This window comes from Pistacia vera, unplaced genomic scaffold (assembly GCF_008641045.1).
Source record: "Pistacia vera cultivar Batoury unplaced genomic scaffold, PisVer_v2 Contig487, whole genome shotgun sequence".
NCBI classification, from domain to species: domain Eukaryota; kingdom Viridiplantae; phylum Streptophyta; class Magnoliopsida; order Sapindales; family Anacardiaceae; genus Pistacia; species Pistacia vera.
In genome coordinates this window covers 1,185,082-1,207,503 of record NW_022196320.1, presented here as the reverse complement: position 1 = coordinate 1,207,503, position 22,422 = coordinate 1,185,082, and the positions used below count along the sequence as shown (strand labels likewise).

The 22,422-nt window shown below is 32.8% G+C and overlaps 1 protein-coding gene and 1 pseudogene across 1 annotated transcript; both read left to right on the top strand.

Moving 5' to 3' along the window:
* Positions 1-4,095: 4,095 nt before the first annotated feature.
* Positions 4,096-10,184, top strand: LOC116104840. Its single transcript, XM_031391266.1, has 7 exons — positions 4,096-4,259; positions 6,925-7,069; positions 7,430-7,512; positions 7,873-7,994; positions 8,481-8,645; positions 8,919-9,012; positions 9,974-10,184. Exons 1-7 carry the CDS (start codon positions 4,096-4,098, stop codon positions 10,182-10,184), a joined length of 984 nt encoding a protein of 327 aa, XP_031247126.1.
* Positions 10,185-16,617: 6,433 nt separating this feature from the next.
* On the top strand, positions 16,618-20,646 carry LOC116104839 (annotated as a pseudogene).
* The last annotated feature ends 1,776 nt before the right edge of the window (positions 20,647-22,422 follow it).

The following is a 22,422-nucleotide window of genomic DNA, read 5'->3' as shown; positions in this document are numbered from 1 at the left end:
AAAAAGGTTGATGACAGAAATGACATGATAGTAATAGAGGTGGAACAAATGATCTGGGTTAGGCGGGTCAACCCTAACCTGGCCCTCCTCAACCCAGGTATACCCCGTTGGGCGGGTTGGGCCTTCATAGGCCAACCTGGCGACTCGACGGATTATTTTTTTTTTTTTTTTCAAAACCCATCCAATCCGTCGGGTTGAGGGTTTTTAACCCACCAGGTTTACTCATGGATTGGACAAAAAAAATTATTATTATTATTATTTTTTTTGGCAAAAACTCAATTTACCTTTGAAATATAGAAGTTAAAGGAGTCTTTTTGGTTATTTTCATTTCCCATTTTTTCTATAAATACGGCATAAACTCTTATATTTTACTAACATAAATGCAGTAGATTTAAACAATTCTGTTTTCCCGTTCTCAGAATCCGATATACCTCATAATATTCCCTCCCTCCCTAAATCTCATCAATGGCCACCCTTGATCCACCTAAATCTCATCAATGGCCACCCCTGATCCACCTAAATCTCATCAATAACCACCCCTATCAGCAACTCAGGTGGATCGAACTCAAGATCTCTGAGAAATACACTCAAGAGTTTTAGCTGACCGTTGAGCCATCGCAATTTCATTTTCATTATTTTGCTACATTCTTTTTTCTTTCAATAACCAGTTTTCGCAATTGAATTTTTTTTTTTTTTTGTTTTTAATTTCAATTTTCCATTTTTCTACCTTCTTTTTTCTTTCAATATCAATCATGTTTCCAGTCATTATTGGCTAATATCCATTTTTTGCAAGTGAAGTTGAGAAATTTCATTAATGGAGGTGAAAACGGTAGAAAGAATATGATGATGGTAACTGAGAGAAATTAGGATTGTGTTTTAACTTTATAATAATAATAATAATAATAATAATAATTAAGTTTTAATGAGATTGACATGTTTTAGTCTTAATCACCTTTAGACGGTCGAGTGGTTAAATAAAGATTTTTAAGTATATTATTCAAGAAATTCTGAGTTCGAGTTACTTTGGTTCATAATAAGAATCGGTCGTTGACTTCTAATTTTCGACAATTCAAAAGTAGGAGAGGGTTTTTTTTAACTAATGAATCGATTTTCAAAATCTGTTCATTCTGAGTTGTTTCTCTATCAAAGCATCAAATTTCTTAATTCTCATAGGCCCCCCTGGAATTCCTTCCAAACTTATTGAATAATTTTTATGGATTCCCGCATTTCGCCCATTCGGACTAAATAACGGGCTAATGAATCCCCTTGTTTTGCCGCTATACCTCCCTATCAAATCCGTCGTAATACTCATAATAATCGACTTTACGAAGATCCCATTCGAGTCCAAACGCTCGTAGCACTGGTCCAAGGCCCTGTGGGATTAGTTGGGTACCAATTCAACAAGATTTAATTAATTTTGAATTAAAGATTAATTGGAGATCTATTCTTGATAACTATTATCATGAATTATGATAATGAAAATTCAAGGGCAATTTGGTCATTAATGGAAGCTAATGATGGATGCGTGAAATGTCTCAAACGTAGGATAGGAATTTTAGTTTCGCCATACTTAGGGTGGGAACATGACCTTTAACACTCTTCTCTCATTTTATTTTATTATTTTTTTTTTCATGACATGGGTGTCTAGGTCAATTTGTACGCATCTCAACTAATCCATAAGGCTGAATTTAACAGCCAAATAAACTTTAAGTAGCTACTCCCATTAACAAACGAGGTAAATCGAACTTAAAACCTCTTAGGTAATTTCAAAAGAATTCATATTCAACCACTCGATCACCCAAGACCCAAGGGTGGTTCTCTCTTCTCTCATTTTCCTTCTCCTAGTCACATAAACATTATTTTGATTAACAAATTAAAAATTAAATTTCTTTTAACACTCTTCTCTCGTTTTCATTCTCCCAGTTAGAGATGGAACAAATGGTCTAGGTTAGACGGTTCAACCCTAACCTGGCCCAAGTATACCTTGCCGGGTGGGTTGGGCCTTCATAGGCCAACCCGACGACCTAGCGGGTTTTTTATTTTATTTTTTTCAAAACCTGTCCAACCCGCCGTCGGGTTGACCCATGGGTTGGACCAAAAAAATTAAATTTTTTTTTTTTTTTTTTACAAAAACCCATTTTACCCTTGAAATATAACCGTTTTATAACAGTTGGCGGGCTCTTTCTGGTCATCTTCTTTTCCCATTTTTTTTTCTATAAATAGGGCCTAAACTCTCATATTTCCTCACATCTCAATTCCTAAATTCTCTATTGAAATCTCTCAATCTCTTTGTTGTCAATTTCCTCTCAATTTGCTCTCATTTTAATTTTTATTAGTTTTTGCAATTTTCAATTCATATTTCCAAATTCCAATTCTTCTTCTTTAATTCTTTATTTCTTTTATATCCAATTTTTTTTTTTTTTTTAACTAGAATGGATAGATATTTCCATCCCATCAATTTCTATGATGAGAAAAATTATCCTAGTCCCCCTGAATTTACTGCAGTAGATTTAAACAGTCCTGCTTTCCCATTCTCAAAATCCGATACACCTCATAATATTCTCCTCCTTCCTCCCCATGTTGCTATAGCTCTCAATGGTTCTAGAAGTTTTCCTCATAATTGTCGTCCTCGTCCAACTCTATCTCAAGCAAAAGTGGGTTCATCAACTGCAGTTGGAACCGACGACAGGCACACATCAGACGTTTGGATGCATTTCGAAAAGTTTTACGAGATAGAAAATGGAGTTCAAGTGAAGAAAGCAAGATGCAAGTATTGTGGAAATATTTATAAAGCTGATGTAGGTAATGGTACTAGTACTTTAAAAAGGCATGTTAGTAAGCATATGAATCAACGTGGAAATAGAGAAACCAATTAAACTCAAATAACTAATATGAGTATTACTCGGCGTTATAATTCTGATGTATATATGGAATAATTAGCTTTATATATTACTGCAACTGATCAATATATTAATGTGACTGAAGATAAATATTTTGAAAGATTTATTAAAAATTCATTTTTTCTAGGATTTAAAAGTTATTATAAAACTGTAACTAGAAATGATTTAATAAAATTATTTGGGAAAATGAAATTAGAATTAAGAAATAAAATACATAGTGTGGCTCTAATCGCCGATATTTGGAGTAGTAGAGCTAAACAAAATTATATTTGTGTGACTAGTCATTATTTTGATAACGAATGTAAATAAAATAAATCATTATTGAGATTTAGATTAATGGAGTGGATCATAGTGGTCAACAAATTTATAATAAAATTGTTGAAGTTTTAGAAGATTATGATATTGTTCACAAAGTGATAAGTTTAACTTTAGATAATGTAAGTGCTAACAGTAGAGCTATAGATTTTTTTAAAGTAATTTTCCTTTTTATGACAATTTGAAGTTTTTTCACCAACGTTGTGGATGCCACATTATTAATTAATTGTGAAAAGTGGTATGAAAAAAAATTAGAAATAATATTGATAGAATTAGGGATTTTTTAGCTTGAATTACTAGAAGTAATAGAAGAAATGCTGAATTTCAATATGCTTGTATAAAATCAAATATGTCTCATAGAACTTTTGCATTAGACATGCCTATTAGATGTAATAGTACTTATTTAATGATTGATTCATGTTTACCTTATGCAAATTTAATTAGTTATTTTGTAGCAAATAATAGGGATCCTCATTATTTGGTAGACAGTGATTAGCATATAGTTCAAAATTTTCATTCTTTTCTTAAAAATTTTTATCAATCTACTTTAAAACTTTTTGGTGTGTATTATCATACTAGTCCATTGGTATTTGGTAATACATACAATTATAAAAATTTCAGATTTATTTAAAAAAAAAAAAAATCAGAAACAATGAAATTTTAGCGGGACCAATAGAGACAATGGAATTAAAATTTTAAAAATATTGGAAACTCATTCTTTTTTTCTTTTGTTTAACTGTCATATTTGATCCTAGAATTAAATTAGCGCGTTTAGAAAATGGTTTAGACACGTTAAGTGAAAACTTACAAAACGAAGCATATGCCTCAACTAGGAGAGATAAGACAATGTCTTGCAGATATATATTTGTAATATGAAAACATGTATGGGAACCAGCGAAAAGGTGAAATACCCGAGGAAGTAGCATTAGAAGACACAAATGAAGATTTTGACTCCTGGAGTGCACTTAATAGGCCGAAGAGGACTCGAACCCGCAGCATAGCCCCCTCTTCAGAAGCATCAGCAACGAATATACTGTCCTCCATGTAGCTACAGAGTAATGAGTTTTACCAATATTTGGGAACCCCCGACGTTTACCAACAGATCCACAACAAAGAACCAACTTTGATGTCTTAAAATATTAGAAAACCAGAAAATATATTTTTCCGGTATTATCAAGACTTGCCCTGGATGTTTTCTCTGTTCCTGTCTCAACCATCTCATCCGAACAAACATTTAGTGCAAGTGGAAGAATTTTAAATGACAGAAGGACTAAACTTTCACCAAAATTGATTGAAGTACTCATATGTTTCCGAGATTGGGAACGGTCGTGCCATCAAGATCAATACGAGGTTGTCGATGATACTTTAATAGAATCATTTTAATTTTGTAATTTAGATGATACAGACGAGGGAAGTCTTAGTCAACTCTCAAATTAGTTATTTTGTAAATTGTAAATTTGTAATTTATAAATTAACTGTCAATTATTGCACTCTTTTTTCCTTACCAAGTTTTTCTCCCAATTGGGTTTTTCTTGGTAAGGTTTTTAACGAGGCAATAATTATTGTAATTTCTTATTTTATTTTTTGATAAATGAATAAATCTCATTTTTCTTATGTTACAATTCAATTATATTAAAATTGAATTAATATTTGAAATTTTAACAAAAAAATTAATTTAATTGAATTATTAATATTTGAAACGTTAGCAAAAAAAAAAAATTACACAAAAGAAAAAAAATTAAAAAAAAATCGGGTTGACCCGGCTTGGCCCGCACAAAAAACCCATCAGTTTAGGGTTGGCGGGTCGGATTGGGCCAACCCTTTTGGCCAAAGAGGCAGGCCTAACTCAGCCTGCAATTTGGCTTAATTGCCACGGGTCGGGCCGGGTGGGTTAATTTTCCACCTTTAGATAGTATGATGTAAAATTAGGATATTATTTGTGAAGATGATTCTTTTAATATAATACCATAACTTTTAAGTAGAAAGAGTATTCTCATATCCTTTTTTATAGGCCGAATGACATCTTCCCACCTAACTTTGCCCTAAGATAATTTACTATCCAAAAAGTTTAAAAATACAAGTGCCAACTAACTGTTAAGATCTAAGATCTGTCAAACAGTTTCCCATCTACTGTTAAGATAGTAAAATCCTTCTAAAGAAGGATAAAATGGTAATTTTCTATATAGTAGAAAAATGTTATTACCCTTTGACTGTATTTGAATTTACCATCCTATCCTTTTTTAAGTTAATGGACAAAATTAACAGTTGGTGGGTAATTGTTGTATTACTGAGAATTTTATATTAATGGGAAAAATAAATTACCTTGAAGATTACTGCAGATGTTATATTAAATGTGTTTGATTAGATTGATATAAATTGGTGAGTATGTTATATAGATTACTGAATTACCCTTCTTTTTTAATATTATGATTATTATTTGGATTATTTATTTTAACCCTTACATTTGAGATTTTGTTAAAACACCCCAGCTACAATAAAAGTTAAAATTTTAACAAAAACACCCCCACCCACCCAAGCCATTGCCGACCGTTGGCCACCACTATTAGCTGCCACTATTAGTCATCGTAACAAGGCACAATTGGCTGGAGCTGGTCGATCGTGCATCTATCTGGCTGTTTTCGGCCAGATCAATGGCTAGAAACAACCAAATGGTAGTAGATCTTAATGGCCATGGATCTGTCCAAAAACGACTAGATCCATGGAGCTGATTGATCTGGCCAGAAACGATTAGATCCATGGATCTGATCGATCTGGCCAGAAACGGCCAGATCCACAACCATCTGGTCGTTTCGATCAAATCGGTGCACTACCGGCCGGTTGTGTGCTGTAACGGCGACTATTGGCGATGATTGGCAGTGGCTTGAGTGGGTGGGGGTGTTTTTGTTAAAAAATTAAAATTTTTATTAATGAGGGTGTTCTTGTAAATTGTTTAGATAACAAGGGCATTATTGTCCTAAAATTTTATTAATAAAGGATAAAATTGTAACAAAAATAAGATTACTAAGTAATCTCAAAATACCTAAAAAAAATGGTGGTATTCAAATTATCAACTATATAACCCATAGTGATTACTATTGACATTTGAGGATTACCAAAATCTTATTTTACTTGGCAACCAAACATAATAATGTCATATAAGATGAAATTGCTCCAATAATGGGAGATAACTCCCAACCAATCAGCCCCCCCTAAATGTAATATCATATCATAACACTAATAATATGTTTTTTTAATGTTAAATTAAAAGACGGGAGTTTCTGTGTTTTTGGCCTAGCTGTAATATCTTATCATAACACTAATAAATAATATGTTTTTTCAATGTTAAATTCAAAAAAGGGAGATATTGTTTTTGGGCCTTATTAACTGAACTTAACTAAACAACGGAGGTTAGATGAGGACGGGGGTTGAGTCGGACTTCTATTTGCTAGTTTGTTCTACGAAGTTTCTCCTTAAGCAAGTGTCAGGTGAGTTGGTGTTTCGACCATGACTCGGTCGACTCAGACTCATCAAGAAAAAGTTCAATTCTCAGGTGAGGCTTGCCAGTTGTAAATACATTGTGTTCCCTTTAACTTGACGATCATAATTTGATACAAGTAACGATATATTAATACCCTTTTGATATATATGAAAATTTAATCATCTGTAGTTTTAGTTTATCAGCTGAACAGCTCTAAATTAAGCTTTGTAGATGTCTGCTCTTTCGCTTTGTCACAGGGGTTCATCACCAGAGAGTTATAATACATAATAACGACGGTGAGAATCTTGTGGGTATCTTGCATGAAACGGGTTCAAAGGAGCTTGTTATTGTGTGCCACGGATTTCAATCCTCAAAGGTTGGTCATTTTTTTATTACCAGTGGGTGTCCATGTAGTACACAAATTTATCATATGCGCCTGTGAATATGATCTGAATTTTTAAAAATGCATACGTTCGCTTTAGAGAAGCAGTCTCTATATACATTTCGTGTACTTTGTGTTTGATTTTAACCCTTTGAAAGTCTGTTTATATCTTAATTTTCAATTTGCTTTTATAAATGATTCTTTAAAGGCCATTATGTAATTTTATCATCTTTTATTGAATCTGTGGCATGTCACTGTTTTTGTAGTATGCCCTTGTCATCTTCATTCATCTTTGTTCATGGTAAGCCAGTTCTTTTCAGTTCTAAACTTAGCCAAGATTATTTTTCTCTATAGGATCGTATCCCCATGGTGAGCATTGCAGCTGCCCTAGAGAGAAAAGGAATTAGTGCCTTCCGCTTTGACTTTGCGGGGAATGGGTAAGCTGATAGCACTAAAAGGAACCAGCTGTTTTAGGAACTTCAATTGGAATCCTAATGTCTGGGTGTCTTCTTTTGAAGGACTTAAATTCAAGTCGAGAGGGTCTATGTCAGTTTGTAAATTCAAATGATCCGTAATCTTCCAGCCACTAAATCATCCCTTTTCCCCATTTGCCTACGCCAGAATTCATCTTCAGTCTCAAATAATTTGGAAAAATGAAGAAATAACATTTCATATGAATTCTCTCTTATTTTTCTTATTGTAATTCCCTTGTAATTTGTAAATATGCCCTAATTGTATTATTCATTTTTTTGCTCTTTCATCGAATGATAAGCAGCTGTTTTCACTTGGCCTTCCAGGGAAAGTGAAGGGTCTTTTCAATATGGTAACTACCGCAGGGAAGCTGAGGATTTGCGTGCCGTAGTCCAACACTTTCGAAGGGAGGAACGTGCCATAACTGCAATTATTGGGCACAGCAAAGGTTTTCAATATACATCTCTGGCTCGATTCATAAATCAGATTAATAATTTGAAAAGACTGAGTGAATTATTTTAAGCCTGTCTAACATACAGGGAGATTTCAAGAAAAGACTTGAGTGAATTTTTTTAAGCCTGTCAAGCATATCGGAAGATTTTGAACACAACCTAGTTTAGTAATTTCACATTGCTGCAACTTTGTCTGACTACATATAAGGGCCAAAAATTGCAAAGCCATAGATTGATTGAAACTTTTTATTAACTGCATCATGCTTATGACCCGAATTTCTAGTTCTGGTGGGATATTTTTTGCTTTAAATTAATACCTAGTGTATGATCACAAAGATGTGTCTTTCTGTATAGACTAGCTTGTAGCCATCTCTTCTGCCTAGTATAATGGCTTTGGGCCATTATGAGTCGTCACACTGACTAGTCTGATTTATTTGTTATTTCTTCAAGTGTACCATATTGCTGAAAAAAGGTTACTGCAGGAGGAAATGTGGTGCTTTTATATGCTTCGAAGTATAACGACATATGTACAGTTGTCAATATTTCTGGCCGGTTTCATCTAGGGAGAGGCATGGAAGGTCGATTGGGTCAAGGATATTTACAAAGAATCAAGCAGAATGGATTCATTGATGTTAACAATAGAAGGGGTAAGCTATAACTGGTAAATATAGCACAAATTTGTCCTTAATGATAGTGTTTTTGTAATTTTGTCTTTTATTACTACAGGCCTGGTTCTTCCTTAATATTCTTTATTTTCCAATATTCTGGAAATTTCTTAATTAATTAAAATTTAACATCTTAAAAAGGATAAACAAGGGATTACATGTTTTTGGAAATTACAATGACCTTGTGTCACCAAGCAATTCTTAGGACTATCGTTACTGTGAATTGACCTGATAACCTTCTTTTTCTATTTGCAGGAAAGTTAAAGTATCGTGTGACTGAAGAAAGCTTAATGGACCGCCTAACCACTGATATTCTTGCAGCATGCCTGACAATTCACCAAGACTGCAGGTAAGAAAGTAATTCATCCTATAGTTACAATCTGTAATCTGTAATCATGTTATTGCGTGTCAATTGTGCATGCCCTGCTTGATTACATTGTTCATTTCACAATTTGTTCGAGAGTTCGAGAGATTTTAGGTAAAATCATTATTTTATCTTCTTTTTTCTTTTTTAACATATCTAGAGTAAGAAACTAGCTAGATATCCAAATGCTAGTTTCTTCTCAAGGGGCTTTTTCAAACTTTCCTGCTGAAGGTTTATTATCCACGTTAGAATTGCAAATTCTTATTCTGATTCTTCTGGGCATGCAAATCTGATATAGTTTTCGGTTAGATGTGAGTTGGAGTCAAATTCTTTTGTGAAAGTGTATACTGAATCTGGATTTTCTTCCGTATTCTCATTTTTATTAGTATTGGATCAGGATAGATATGTGTGTAATGCCATTCTCAATTTCAATAGTAATTGTTCAGCATCGATATGTTTGTGATGTCATCTTTGTTGAATTATATTTAGTCTTTCTTTCTGTTACAACTACTCATCCAGTATCCTATAGTGTTTGCATTTGAAATATTTATTCTTGTCATCTCATTAAGTTGTGTAAATTTTCTGAGTCAAGATCAAATTACTCCTATGTAAGAGTTGGCTATAATTACACCGGTTAATAACTTTTTATGTGATTCTTTAGTACCTGGAATTTCATGCTGAATATCACACCTATAAGATATTTATATTTTATTCCCTCCTTAAATGCATTTTCTTTTTTTCAAATATATTCATTTTGGGCACCCATCTTATGACATGGTTTTCCATCTCCTAATCAAACTTGAATTCTGTCAGGTGGGAAGAATATACTGATGATATAATCTGCTCTGATATTTCACGTTAACCAGTTCAAAAAAAAAAAACTACCATTACGTTGATTATGATGCTGACTCAATACATATTGTATTGTTCCTGCTGTCATTTACAGGGTGTTGACAGTTCATGGATCCATGGATAGTATTGTACCTGTAGATGATGCTTTGGAGTTTGACAAGTTCATACCAAATCATAAACTACATATCATAAAAGGAGCTGATCATGAGTACACTTCTCATCAAGATGAGTTAGCTTCGGTTGNCACTCTAAAAGGTGTAGGTGAATATTTATGCAAACTTTATAGTTATTCTTATTTTAGTTAAACAATCAAATAAATATGATTGAACTCTTATGTGATACTATTTTATTAGAATTTTGAACTATATACATAAACATATAAATTTCGAAATGTATAAAAATAATTAAATTTATGCGCATGTCTACAGTTAGAAAGTTTATGTGTATATAATTATATATGTATATTTCAGTACTTGAAGGTTGCGTTTGGTTCGGGGTGTTATAAGATTAATCCTGTAATCATTGTTTAATTTTCAAAATTCCCTCGTTTGGTTGTCAAGTAATAAAATATTATGTAATCTTTTATTGTAAATAGTGTTTACTGTTGGTAATATTGGAGGTAATCAGATTATCTTCCTAAGGGTTGTTAATATGAGATTACCAAGGTAATCTTAATTTTGACCCTATTTTACCCTTAATTTTTTATCATTTAGGACACATTTGCCCTCATATGTCTACCAAATAACAATTACCCAGACCCCATACATTTGAAAATATAGCTAAAACACTTCAACCACAAAAAGTTTAAAAGTTAACAAAATACCCCCAGCCACCCAAGACAATCGTCGGCCGCTAGCCACCACCACTGGCCGTCAACGAAAGTCGTCATATCAGGGCAAGACCGGCGAAATCTCACCGATTGTGTGCCGGTAAGGATGTTTCCAACCATGGATTTGTGATCCATTGCTGGAAATGACCAAATCTGGCCATGAAACGGCCATATTCATGGCCAGATCTAGCTGTTTTTGGCTATGGATCTTTGATCCATGATCAGATTAGGCCTTATCGGCGCACGATCAGTCAGATCCGATCAGTCGTGCTCCATTACTGCGGCTGTCGACGGTGGTGGCTGGCTGCCAGTAGTGGCTTGGGGTGGGTGGGGGTGATTTTGCTACAAATTAAAGTTTTATATGGCTGGGGTGTTTTAGCAAAATTTCAAATATAGGAGGTTAAAAGTAATTTAAAAAATAATAAAAAAATATTTTATTATTATTTAAAAAAGAGGACAATTTAGTAATCTATATAACATACCCACTCATTTATCCTCTCAACCAAACATATTATTATAACATACCCACCAATTTATTCCAACCAACCAAACACATTTCTCTAAAGATTATTTGGTAATCTATCTTTCCAGTAATACAATATTTCCTTGTAATACAAAATTCTCTGAACCAAATGCATCAGAAATTGAAACTTAAAGCTTTATTTTATTCTAATATAATTTTTGTATTTAATTGGAAGAAAATCTTTCACACTTGCAACCACATGTACACATTGACTATTATGTCCCTGCGTCTTTACTAAATTTTACGTGACATATTGTGATGGGTCCAGAATTGGGTATCGATAAAAATTTTAACCAACTACCTGCCAACCATACCTATTTAATATGTGGCTGTCAGCACTACCTCTAAAATATCAGGAAAAAATTAGACCCCTAAAGTTTAGATTATATCATCCAGGCATCAATATTTTCAAAAATGTAAATGATGCCCTTATTAAAAATATATATTATACACCCTGTTTTACTATATCCTGTCATTTTTAATTGTTGATTTTTCTTACTATATTTGCTAAAGTTTTATTAAATTTCTTATTATATTCTTACGAAGTAAGTAGAATATTATGGGTATAATTAATGTATGGAAAGATTAAAATAAGTCATGATTTAAATTTAACAAATTATGATTGAATCTAAACTTTTAAGAATTTTGTAACATGTGTGTTCTTTTTATTTATATGTTACTATGTAGTCAAGCTCTATTTTTTGACGTAAGTTTTAGGCACGATAAACTTATTGAGTTATAATCCTATAAGGTTGGCTTGATGATCAAGGAGGTTTACTCAATTCCTTGAGTTCCTCGATTCAAACCTTGAGATAACTTACCAATAACATTGTGATTTATTTGATCCATTGGACTTATAGAATGTTCAATAGATCCCAATGATTAGTTGAGATATAAGCAAGCTAGTATAAACACCTCGATTACCAAACACCAAAAAAAAAAAAAAAATAAATAACTTATTGCGTTATCCATACCACAACTTTTTATATATTTAAAGGTTATTATGTTGGTTATATATATAACATCATGTTTTCCACATGATTGATTTTGGTTTATATAAACCAAAATCTTTAGGTGAAGATGTTATACGTCATCCAATTAAGATGGGTTACGTCCACGGTCCATCCATAAGTCTATCTAATAAAATCTTACCATTAAGAATTTCTCATTTCTTTACATATTTCTTAAAAGAACAATTTGTGGATTACCTAAAAGCCAAACCACATCGTCCCACCCGAAGTTTGCCCTAATCATAATTTCATACCCAAATAGTTTGAAAACGACAATTATCCACCAACCATTAAGATCTATTAGACAGTTTCTCACCCCACCATTAAGATTTGTTAGTAAAGACATATAGGATGTTAATTTTTCATACAATCGAAAATAGCCGAAAGATATGGTAGTTGACAGCAGGGAAAATAACTAGAAAAAAACTTAATCAATCAACAAAGAATCTGGCCACCACCAGCTCCAAATCGCCACCAAAACCACCATTGAAAAAAGTTCACTTTCTCTCAACTCACCCTTCACTGTCGGCCTACTGCCAAACGAATTGAAAATAAAAACTATTGAACCAATTATGTGTCCCAAATTGACAACTATAACAGGTTCCAGAGAACCAAAAAAATGAAAATTTGTTTTAAAAAAATTAAACCACCTCAATAACACTAAGGGGGCGTTTGGTTAGAGGTAATAGAAGATTACTGGAGTTATGTCATCTTATATTACTTGATTACCATGTTTGGTTGTCAAGTAATATAAGATTTCAGTAATCTTTTATTACCAATAGTTGTTACTGTTGGTAATATTGGAGGTAATCTGATTATCTCAATTTTCTTAGGTATTGTAAGATTACCTTGGTAATCTTATTTTTGTTACAATTCTATCCTTTATTAATAAAATTTTTGGACAATAATGCCCCTATTTAAAAATAAATTTACATTAATATATCATTTCGATTTTACCCTTGTTTAATTAAGTTTTTGGACAATAAAACCTTTATATTTAAAAGAAATTACAGACCAGCACCGCTACCCAGCCACCATCACCGACAGCGGGCCAACCACCACGCACTACTGTCGAAGTCCCTAAAAATGATCGAGATTCGCTGGGAGGCTCCGGGAGGCTTCGATATGGCCATTTTCAGCCATATTGATGGCCGAAAACAGCCATATCTGGCCATTAGCAGTCAGATCTGAGCGAGATCTAGCCATTAACAGCCATGGACCTGGTCGTTAACGACCCAATCCATCGATCTGGCCTGATATGGCCGTTTTCGGTCATCAATATGGCCAGAAACGGACATATCGGAGCCTCGTGGTTACGGTGAGCTACTCACAGTGACTTTAGGAGACTTCCGGTCATGGTTTGCGGTGGCGGCATGCGGTGGGGTGACTTTGTCATAAATTAAAGTTTTATATAAGTGGGGGTATTTTAGCTAAATCTGAAATATTGGGGGTTAAAAGAAATTATTCAAAAATTAATAATAAAAATAATATTATATTAATGTTTTAAAAGAGGGCAATTTAGTAATTTAAATAACATACCGACCAATTTATTCCCCCTATCCAAACATATTAATATAATATACCATCAACTAACCAAACACATTTTCCTAAAGATTCCCAATAATCTTCAAGGTAATATAAGATTCTAGTAATCCAACATTCCCTTAACCAAATGCACCCTAAAGGTGTGTTTGGTTAGGGGTAATGGGAGATTACTTAGGTAATATCATTTTATATTACTTGATTACTACGTTTTGTTGTCAAGTAATATAAGTTTCCGGTAATCTTCCAAAACTAATAGTAATTATTGTTGGTAACATAAAAGGTAATCTGATTACCTCCATTTTCTTAGGTATTTTAAAATTATTTGGTAATCTTATTTTTGTTAGAATTTTACCTCTTATTAATAAAAAATTTGGACAATAATGCCCTTATTTTGAAATTAATTTACATGCATTTGCCATTACAATTTTATCCCTATTTAATTAAGTTTTTGGATAATAATGCCCTTATATTTAAAACAAATTGTAGGCCAACCAAGATCACCGCTACCCGCTAGCCACCATCGCCGACCGTCCCGAGGAGTCGTTAGAAGTCGATGGAAATGGTTGTCATGCGCCAATATGGTTGTAGATCTGGTCGTGGATGTCGGAATAGATCTGGTCGACCAGATCCATGGTGCACAACGACCACAAATCTGGTTGTTTTGGCCATTGATATGATCAGAAACATCCATATCGGCGCACGACCGGCCAGATTCGGCCGATCGTGCACCATTTCGTCGATTGCTAGCGGCGGACGACGATGGTGGCTGACAATCGACAATGGCTTGGGATGGGTAGGGGTGTTTTTGTAAAGTTTTAAACTTTTTTGGTTGTTGGGATGTTTTAGCTAAATTTGAAATGTAGGGGGTTAAAAAATTATTCAAAAAATAATATTATATTAATATTTAAAAGGAGGGCAATTTAGTAATTTAGATAACATACCCACCAATTTATTCCTCCCAACCATACATATTAATATAACATACCCACTAATATATTCCAACCAACCAAACACATTTCCATAAACATTCCAAATAATCTTGAAGGTAATCTATCTTTATATTAATGTAACATTCCCAATAATGTAACATTCCTTGAACTAATCACACCCTAATAATCATTCCATCGATCTCCACTCTAAATCCATCACCTTAATGCAAATATTAAAGAAAATAGAGGAAGATTTTTTTTTCAAAGAAAAACCCATAATCTCTCAAATCTGCTCAGCTACATGGTAAAGAGTATTTTATCAAAAAAACCCATAATCTCTCACATTTGCTCGACTATTTGGTGTTAAATAAATGTCTTTTCTTCTTCAATTCGTTTGGCTCGATTTGGTCGGAATCCAGTGTTGTTGGACTTCCCCGACCCCACCACCAGCTTTTTCAACCTCCATTGACCAAAACCCCCAAAGTTCCCAAGCCTCTCCTTCCACCATTCGTCGGCAACCACAAAGTTAGGGTTTTGTTGTTCTAAGCCAAATTCTGGCGACACACGGTGGTCAAATTTCAATCAAACACCACCACTCAAACCACTAACCTCAACTCTACAAAACCCCTTAACCTTGATGCTTGGTAACCCGCCATTTGCCAGTCGAGACTCACCTCCTACCGCCGCAACTGAGTTAATTTTTTTCGCTGATGTGGTTTCAATTTGATGATTTTTTAGGATGACTGCGCCTATTGACTGATTGGGCAAATAGGCCTTCAATTTCTGCCAAAGACGACAGTAAAATCTGGCAGTAGCGTCTGTTGTTGAAGAAGAAGAAGATGGGAGTAGTTTGGGGACATATATATATAATGACGTAATTAGCCTTTGACTGTTATTGAATTTACCAAGTTACTAGACATAATTAACGGTTGGTGGGTAATTTTCATTTTCAAACTTTTTGGGTACGAAATTTTCTTTAGGGCAAACTTTAGGTGGGAGGATGTCGTTCGGCCATTACCTTAACTCAATAACAAGAGAGCGTTTGGTTGGGGGTAATGTGGGATTATTGGGGTTATGTCATCTTATATTACTTGATTGTCACGTTTGGTTATCAAGTAATATAAGATTTCAGTAATTTTCAAATACCAATAGTAGTTACTATTGGTAATATTTGAGGTAATCTGATTACCTCCATTTTCTTAGGTATTGTAAGATTACCAGGGTAATCTTTTTTTTGTTACAATTCTATCCCTTATTAATAAAATTTTAGGACAATAATGCCCTTATTTTTATATTTATTTACGTGAATGTTGCTTTTACTATTTCACCCCAATTAATTAACTTTTTAGACAAAATTATCGTTGAATTCAAAACAAATTGCAGCCCACCCAAAACTAGTTTTTATAAACTCTAAATTAAGTTGACATATTTGTTTAAACTTTTTTGAACTTATAAGCAAAAAAAAAAAAAAAAAAAAAAAAAAAAAGTTGGGGGATGTACTTTTTTTTTTTTAACTTATATGCACTCGCTTGTAAGTTAGTTTGACTAAGTATATTACTACATTATCCTTGTTTAATTTTAAAATTTTATAGTATACCCTTGTTTAATGTAATACCATTTTTAGTCATTTTTAATAAAATGTACTTATAAGTTATATTTTATTAACACGTTAACTATTTATCAATCACTTAAAATATTTTAATCAAATACGTAATTGTTTAAATTTCGAATGCTTATAAATTAAAATTAACTGACAAGCACCTATTGCTTATAAGCTAACCTCACACAAACACCCCAACGTCATAAATGCTGACAAAATTTGTCATATAGAAGGAAAGATTATCAGAATTCAACTCGTATAATTAAATGGCCATGCGTTTGTTGAAATATGCCAACGGTTTCCATTCTTTTTCTTGTTTCTGCTCTCTTCTTGTATTTTTACACGTACCCATCTCCATCTTCCTCTACCAAAATGGCTTCCGAACACTCTCCAAAGTCCATTTATGACTTCACTGTCAAGGTATGACGAGAAAGCTTTGAACTTTCATGCTTTTGTTTCCAGAAAACTTGCATGAGTTTTAGTTTAGTAGCTGAGTTTAGTTGTTTCTTAAATTTTTGACATGGGTATTTTATTAGCTTTACCACACTATTTATTTTTATTCATTCTTTCTTCTGCTTTAACCTTTCAATTTATTAATTTTTTGTGTATACTTTCTTTTAATGAGTAATATTTTTTTCTTAATTGAATTCTATTTGCTTACTAGGATGAGAAAATTTTGAAATTATATGTTTTGGTTTCAAGAAAATGTGCATATGTCTTAATTTAGTTGCTGAGTTTAGTTGTTTCTTGATTTTTGATAGGGGTATTTTATTAGCTTTTGGTGTTATGTGTTTATGAATTCATTCTTGATTGTTTAACCTTTTGACTTTTTTGGTTTTGTATGTTTTATTTTTATAAATTTGACTATTACGTTTTTTTTTTTTTTTTTTTTTTTTAAATTCTGACTTTTATTTTGGTTTCAAGAAAGTGTGTATATATATTAGTGTAGTTGTTTCTTGATTACAGTATGGAAGCTTTTGATTTTAGCAAAATTTGCTTACCAGGATGAGAAAAGGTTGAGATTTTATGATTTGGTTTAGAAAATGTGCATATGTCTTACTTTGGCTCCTGAGTTTAGTTTGTTCTTAGATTTTTGATATGGGTATTTTATTACTTTACGTTTATGTGTGTTTATGAATTCTTTCTTATTGTTTTAACCTTTTGATTTTATTATTTGTTATGTTTTCTTTTAAATAAATTTAATAATACTTTTTTTTTTTTTTTTTTTTTTTTTAAGATGGACTTTATGTTTTGGTTTCAAGAAAGTAGCATATGTATTATTCTGTTGTTTTGATTACTGATATGAGTATTTTATTAGTTTTAGATGTTATGTATGTTATGGATTCCTTGTTGTTTGTTTAAGCTTTGATTTTCACAAAATTTGCTTTCCAGGATGAGAAAAGTTTAATTTTATGTTTTGGTTTCAAGAAAATTTGCATATGCTTAATTTAGTTGTTACCCTTTATTATTGATATGTGGATTTTATAATTTTCGGATGTTATATGTGTTTATGAATCTCTCTTAACTGTTTTAAGCCTTGTTTTTATTGGTTTGTCTTTTGTCTTTTTGAATATGATTGGTAGTCTTATTGTTAATAATTGAGCTATTTTTTATTTCATATGTTCTTAATTGAAACATGATTATGAGTTTCTGGTGAGAAATCTAACAATTTGTTATGTTTCCTTTGTATTTGTTCATTGGATTGTCAAAGCGGAGAAAAATAAAAGACAATTTTGAAATAGAATCTATGATTCTGATTTTATGGGAAAGATTTGTGTATTTTTTATTAATTATGGTTTATCATACTTGATATCAAGAATTTTTTTAGCAAATTAGAGATCAATCATATGAGACCTCAACTTTTTTCTTCTTTATATTTTTTGAAAGTTAAGGTTTTTAATTCAATGTAGCTGCTTAACCTGATTTGATTTCAGGATATTCGCGGAAATGATGTGAGTCTTAGTGATTACAGAGGGAAGTTCTCCTGATTGTAAATGTTGCCTCAAAATGGTATTCTTTCTTGATTTTTTTTCTTTTAGATTTCTTGGCACAATTAGTTGCCTATTTATATTGCCTATAACATTAGCTATTCAATCGGATATAACATTCTGATCCCTATTCCTGTTATCAAGGTACATAATTAGCTTTCCTGTTGTCTGGATTCTCTCTCCCTATTGCAACTTAAAATGATCTATTGTGAGATCTTTAGCACCATTAGTCATGATCAACTTTATCATTTTCTAAAGCTTTGAACGAATCTGTCTATTTTCAAATTGCTGGTATCGATTAATGGCTTTATTGAAGAATAAGGAAGTGTCTTCGTAATTTTAATCTTGGTTGCTGATTTTATTTTTAAAGTTGCTCTGATTATCATAGATATTTGGAATCTAAAAACGGTTATTAATGTTTGCCATCTAATTTTAAGAAATGAGTTTAAAGTTTACAAACAATAAGCACTTGACGTTTGTACTGAACATTTGCTATCGAGAAAGAACTTTAATATTTAGACAATACTTCCCGTTTTCCTTGAATGCTCCATGAGCATTGGATGGATGTTATTGCTGCTTCTCCCATTAAATGTTGAATTTCACAATATTATTTAAGCTGAAACTGATTTTGGTCATTGTGCTATCATGGCGAAAGAACTGTGGCAAAGATGAAACTTTTGCATTAGATCATAAAAATTCCCGTGCACAGGAATAATCATGTCTTTATAAGTGCATCGATGAACCAATAACATTTTTGAGAGTATAAATAGCTGGAGGTAATTTAAGCAAAGACTTTCTGATGGTTTCTTTTGGTCTGGTGCATTTAACTGTGCCAAAAGACACTATGATTGATTCTTTTAGCTTCCGCACAATGGCTAGATATTGTACAGGTAAAAAACTCTTTGTGTGATGGATTTGTTTTCCTTCAATTTAGAGTGGAACTCTTGTCACTATTCTAGAAAAGGAAGTTACCATTTTCATCCTCAAGCTGAAGGGTGACGATAGTTTTTTTTCCCCTCTGGAACTTTTGTGATGCCGAAGTTTACTATGGTTCCCACTGTTGGATTAACTGCCAAACTGTGAATTTTCTTGTTTTGTGTCATTTTGTTGTTTTTTTTTCATGTTGTGTTATTCATTTTGAAGTGGTTTAACTCAGTCGAACTACAAGGAGTTGAATGTTTTGTATGAAAACTACAAAAACAAAGGTTTGTTATTGATTCTTGAGAAACCATGTGACAAAGTCGAATTCCATACCTTTTTTCTCTTTTTAGAAAATTAGGTGTTTTTAATTCCTTGATTGGCACTGTTAATGCAGGGCTTGAAATCTTAGCCTTTCCTTGCAATCAGTTTGCTGGACAAGAGCCAGGAAACAATGAGGAGATCCAGGAAGTCGTATGCACCATGTTTAAAGCTGAGTTCCCAATCTTTGATAAGGTAGCGCCTTATATATGAAAGATTTTACAAGTGCATCGAACCAGATTCTACATATGCTTCCCATTTTACCTAATCCCGACCAAGACATGCTTGGGATCATACCCATGAGGGCTTAGTCGGATAGTTAGGTTTGTGGTTTGCTCTCACAAAATTTGGGGTTTGAGCTCCCTCATGGTTACTTGCATGGCCAAAAACCATTGTTTCCCGTTTCTCAAAGGTTGCAAGGTTTAGCAGGGCTCCAGTTTTGAACTCGGGCTTGCAAAGCAAGTTTGGGGGATTTCTGGATTATCAAAAAATAGATATGCTTGGTATCATGCTTTTTGTTGGTAAGACAGGAAAGCTGCCCGTCCGGGTGATGCCTTTGATTAACTAAGTTTTGGCCTTGCTGCCCACTGCTCGCAGAAGCTAAGCACTAAGAAATGTTGCTTCTGCTGCCTCTCTGTGCAACCGCCCTCTGATAGTGGAAATAGAGTTATTGTACGTACAAGACCATTCAAGTGTGCAAAAGTCCACGACCAGTCCATTAGTAAACAACTGGAATTTACAGTTGACAAGCTGGGGAGGGTTTCTTTTCTTCCCCTTGGCTTGAAAAGCTTTAAATTTGGTTTCTTTTTCTTTTTCAGCAATAAGTTTGTGAGAAAGGAAGCTATAAGTGATTTAATTTCTTATTGAAAAAGGGGGAAAAAGAAGTTATGAAACATGTGCTGGTTATTGTAGATTGATGTGAATGGGAAGAACACAGCGCCCCTCTTCAAGTTTCTGAAATCAGAGAAAGGTGGATACTTCGGAGATGCTATCAAGTGGAATTTCACAAAGTTTCTGGCAGACAAAGAAGGGAAGGTCGTGGCGAGATATGCTCCAACGACATCGCCTCTTAAGATTGAGGTTAGAGCAATCTTTCTTGTATGATAATGCATAATTAACTGTTTAACTTTGAGTAATTGTTTGATGTGTGGTGTGCTCTTGCAGAAAGACAAACAAAATCTATTGGAATCATCTTGAGCAAGTGCCAAGGTTGGAAACTGTATTTCATTTTTTCATATACTTTGGATGTTTTCCTGTGCTTAGTTTTAGCTAAGAAGACTTCACCAATTTTTGCATGACCAGACCTTTCCACAACAATGAACACTTCGAAGACTTGTAACTCAATCTGCATATTGATCTTATTATACCTTTTTACTTTAAAAAATGCAGGATATCGGAAAGCGCCGTCTTGTCCAATTCAGGAGGAAGTAAGCTATGAAGCATCATTATGTGTTCATACTTTGTTTTGTAATTTATTTTATCTTTTGTGCTTAAATAATTATAATTTAAAAAAATGGCGAAAATCTATTTACTTGTGTGCGAGTGTGTATTTATGCTTTGGATGATAACTTATTTTAAAAGTGATTAATATTAAATCTGATTGTGAAACATTTGAATCCAATTCGATTGTGTAAGAATGAAAGGAAATATTCTGATTTTATTGAAGTTGAACATTCAAAGAATTAGGATAACTCCAAAATTGATTCGAATTAATTAAATTTTCTTCAATATTTAAAAAGCAATGGCACCAAAGCTGCCACCAGTATTAAAATGATGCATAATTATTAGACTTTAGAGACATCACACGAGGTATAATATAAAACAACTTTTTTTTTTTTTTTTTTAAGTTTTTGAAATAATAAAAAATTTCGTCCCTAAATGAATGGTTAACATTTTTTATAATGAGTTAATGAATATTATCAATTTATTTTTCCACTTTTTTTTCATTTTTACACCTAAAACTTATCAATAGGAGAATTTTTGTTATTTCTAAAACTGCGGAGGATTTGTGTTATTTTACATACCTCAAGAAATTAAATTTTAACCTTAATTATTTTTTATAGGAGGAATAGTGGCTTACATCATGATGAATAGATAAATGTTTGGATTTATGTGATTATTTTTTAATAGGGGTTATTGAAACCTGAAAATCGAAAATTTATTATGCGAAACCTTATTTTTTTAGATCGCATTGAAGGAGTAGGCATTATTGTTAGAGAAAAAGCAATAAATTGGAGTTTTTCAGGATGGACACGAATGAGATTTTTGTAAAATTAATCATTGCGAGTGTTCCAACGAACTTGATTGGGACTTGGGAGGAACAATGGCTAAAAGAAAAAGATTCATTAGCTTGTTATTTAGTGGAAGGAGTGAAATGACGAAATCCATAAAAATTAGGGATAAACACTTAAGCCCCTTGAGATTTACCCAAAAATGGAAAAACAAGTAATGATGCGAAACTCCATACTGTTTGTGAGACGTTAACCAAATCCCATTAAAACTGTCAAAGGAAGGGTAAAATGATAGCCATCATCTAACGTTGCATCAAACAGCGCCGTCAACACCATTAGACTAAATCGGGGTGATTTTTATATGTAAATTGTTAATGAAATTAATAGTTCTTTAAGTAATAGTATTCTACTCCATAAATATTTAACTTTACTTCATTTCTTTAAAATGATTCTTAATTTAACCCAAGAAATGTTAAATGGAATGCCAAATATCAAAATGTTTCAACATTTTAAAGCCTAATCAATAGAAGAAAATTAATGTATACCAAACTTTCACACTCTTAAACCCTAATCAATTTCAATGGACCATTTTTGCATTCACAACCTAATACATAGATTTAAAGAGGAGCTATACTTGTGAAAGCTATAC